The following is a 3,795-nucleotide window of genomic DNA, read 5'->3' as shown; positions in this document are numbered from 1 at the left end:
AGATTATCTGTTACTATCTTAGAACAATGTGAGAGTTATCAGAAATAAACACAGATTTGTCAAGAGTCTTGGCAGACCAATCTGATCTTGTTGTTGACTGTATAACTTCTGTAAGATTGTAACATATCTTGACATTAGTAAAACATTTGATAAAGTCCCACACGTCATGCTGATTAATAAGGAGTTTGGTATGGGGTGTATGGCATGACAATAAGTGGTCTGGTGTGAAAATTATATTCAGAATATACTCAAGGGTTTCTTATCATACCGCTGACAGTTATCAAAAGAAATGCCACAAGAACCAGTCCTGAGTTCCCTAATCTTCATTATTTTTACTAATGACTGTTTGAAGCAGATGGTGGGTATATTAAATCTGCTGATAGAACACATGTCCAGAGGGTAGCTAATATACCAGAAGACCAGAATACCATTCAAAATTATTTTGATAAATCGTAGGCTGAAGGTAACAGTAAAATATAACAGAAGGCAAGTAGAAAGATTATCACTTATGAAACAACCATTAGATGCACAGGTTGTAAAACACCACTTGTTAAAAAGATCTTGGAAAAGTAATTGATTGCAGGGGCAGCTATATGAGATTCCTACAAAAAAAAGGAAAATGCAATTTCAGATTTATACTTCTGTCAATGCAGAATTAATGGTTATACTGTATTCTTTGGCGAGACCTCGCCTCAAGTTCTGTATCAAGTCTAGCTACAAACTTTAAAAAAGATACAGAAATAATTACAACCAGGTTTAGATAAGGCAAGCAGGATACACAAATGACTAGAAATGAAGTCCTAGGAAGAGAGTTTGAGGAAGTTGGATATATTTAGCAATGAAAAAAACTAAATGGTGATATGAGATAGATTTATTTAAACACCTAAGAAGAATGTCACATTAGATTAGAAGGTCAAGGCCTGTACTTTCTTATTCTAGAATGCAGGATAAAACAATGGGTTTCAGTTATAGAAAGACAGAATTCAGCTGAATATTAAGGGAAAAACTTCCTAACTATAAGAGCAACAGTAGAACAGTACCCAGAGATATCGTGGATTCCCAAACTTTGAATAATTCATGGGAAAACAATAACCATCTGTCAAGGATTCTTCAGCTTGGATTTTTGTACTGACTAGGGATTGGACTTGATGATCTAACTGACCCATTCTAATCTATGATTCTAAGTGTTTACATTTTTCTTTTTTAAAGAAGCCAAAGAACATATTTCTACAACAAATAGCTACAATTATAAATAATTTTTCTTTTTTTCTCCAGACAAATCCAGGAATAGTACCAACACATGCTTTTAACCCAAGAACCTATTTCTTTGACAATCCTCGCAGATATGACAGTGATGATGATTTGGCATGGAGCATATCACCACATAGCATATATGGCAGGTAGGACAAACATGTATATAGATCATACAAAAGAACAGCATAACTTCACAAAGACCTTTGGGGTCCTAGAAAAATGCAAAAAAAAATAGTATGCAGGTAGTGTTTTGACTAGAACAACTGGTGAAACTGATAACCACATTCTTAAAAAATCCCATTAAGAGTGGACTAATCTGTTAACAAGCAAACAGACTTGTGACACAAACTAATATTTTGTTCACAATAATCATGCATACCTTGTAGTCAATTCCCATTGCATATTATACTTTCCTTAGGTTTATATAACTTTAGCCTTATTTATGTATGTCACAGAAAAATCTTGGGGAAAGGGGCTAACATTTTCCATCAATAAATTATACAGTTTAGAGAAGAAAATGAATTACTTCACCAATGAACCAATCTACACAAAGAACTTAAAAGACAATCAACCTAACAGGTTATGAGTGCTGCAAACATACATCATCAATAATCAAAATACCTTTGATACTGTTCCTTCTTTGTTTAATCAAAATGCATTTGTAAAAATAAAAACTGTATATAATTGAAAATTGTTAATGTGGAATTCTTAGTGACCTGGATTAACAGCTGTGTATAAAATTTAGGCCAAGCAAATGTATAGTCAGAGGCATTTAGAATTTATTCCAGAAACAGGATTGAAACAAATAGGTCTGCATAGTCAGAATATGATTAGTAAAATGCATCTGAAGAGCTTTGTAAAATTGCATAACTTGAAACACTGTTAAGCTTTCATTTTTTTTACAAAGTCCATTGTTTTTATCTTCTAGCTTCTCTCCAGAAACCTATGACTGGGGATATCTAAATAACAGCTTAATGGTTCAAGTTGGATCCCTGCAACATGATTTCACATCAGAGTCTCCACGACGAAGCCCAATATAACAACAGACCAATGATACTCCCTCCACATTATTCAATTTTAGTAAAAAGGGTTATTTTGCAAGGACTTACATACTTAAATTATGTAAAAAGAACTGAGTCACCTTTTATAATGTTAAAAATATTTGAGTTTTAAATATTTGAGTTGCTGAAAAAAAATCTGTTTCCTATATTTGCAATTTAGAAAAATAGTTTGAAAAACTCTAAATTTTGGGGAGGAAAAGTCAAATATTTAAAATGTGAATATGTATAGACGTGGTGTTTAAAATGTTAATTTAATTGTACAATATAATGCCCAGTGAAACCTATGCTGATAGGAGTTTTTGACCTGTTTAACATGCAAATTTGTTTAACATGCAAATTTAATTATTTAAAATGTATTATTAGTTTTAGTAAATTGGTCGTTAAAATAATTTTGTATACCTTTACTGATACATAAGTGAGGGTGACAGACAGAGTGGAAGAACTGTTTTCTCTCACTAAGACTGTCTATTTTTTATTTCAACTTCCTGTCCGCTTTGATTATATAGGAAGCTACTAAATTTAAAAAACAGAGAAGAATTTGTCCTGAGGTACAGTTTACAGTTGTGTTAGCTTCAGCAGTCCATATAATAAATTGGAGTTTACAGTACTGACTTGTCATGGCCAGATCTTCTCTAAAAGAGTGTACATAAAATTTCTATTTGCATGTGTACTTTGATTCAGGACTACATTTCTGAATTTTCTTCACTTTGGACATTCATTTGTAAGGAAAACCAATCCAATCTAACTATTCTTTTTCAAAATAGAGTTAAGTGTGCGCTTCTTACTTTCTCTCACCTCAGACTGACTGTCTGCAAGCTTGTGACTCATCCAACAAAACACATCTTTGTGCACATGCCACATGTAATGTGTATGCAAATCTAAATATTTTATGAAAAATATTTATACAGGTAGTCCTTGGCTTTCAACCATTCGTTTAGTAACCATTCAAAATTTCAATGGCACTGAAAAAAGTGATTATGACTGTTTTTCACACCTTGTGACCATTGCAGCATCCCCATGGTCATGTGATCAAAATTTGGCCGCTGGACAATTGGCATGTATTTATCATGGCTGCAGTGTCCCAGAGTCATGTGATCACCTTTTGCAAAGATGATGAGGAAGCCAGATTCACTTAATAACCGTTTTACTAAGTGAACAACCGCGGCAATTCATTTAATAACGGTAGCAAGAAAGGTCACAAAATACAAAACTCACTTAACAACTGTCTTGCTTAGCAGTCGAAATTTTGGGCTGAGTTGTGCTTATAAGTTGAGGACTTCGTGTATATTATTTATTTTAAACTTCTCAAAGCACTTTACAATCATTATAAAGGCAGAAATTCTTGCCCATGTATTCAATCCTCGGTGACAATTACAATCTCCCCAGATCCAAGAAAGCCTTTTCCAGGTGGGGTTAAATTGTGACCTGTTTAAGGGCAACCAGGACCATGTCCTAATGCAAAGAAGCTTTCCCCCAACCT

The 3,795-nt window shown here is 33.6% G+C and overlaps 1 protein-coding gene and 1 pseudogene across 1 annotated transcript; one reads left to right on the top strand and one right to left on the bottom strand.

The window, feature by feature from the left end:
* Positions 1-1,275: 1,275 nt before the first annotated feature.
* Positions 1,276-2,921, top strand: LOC107293651 (integral membrane protein GPR137B; the record flags this gene model as incomplete). The annotated part of the gene is given in 2 exon segments (XM_015822810.1): positions 1,276-1,400; positions 2,183-2,921. Coding segments are annotated over 2 exon segments (237 nt in total), but the record flags the coding sequence as incomplete, so codon positions are not given.
* A 748-nt stretch (positions 2,922-3,669) lies between these two features.
* The window catches only part of LOC107293650, a 24,460-nt pseudogene continuing 24,334 nt past the window's right edge, over positions 3,670-3,795 (bottom strand).

Source organism: Protobothrops mucrosquamatus, unplaced genomic scaffold, assembly GCF_001527695.2.
Source record: "Protobothrops mucrosquamatus isolate PMUCROS unplaced genomic scaffold, P.Mucros_1.0 scaffold1681, whole genome shotgun sequence".
NCBI classification, from domain to species: domain Eukaryota; kingdom Metazoa; phylum Chordata; class Lepidosauria; order Squamata; family Viperidae; genus Protobothrops; species Protobothrops mucrosquamatus.
Note: the sequence above shows the minus strand (reverse complement) of the source record. Positions and strands in the feature narration are given on the sequence as shown.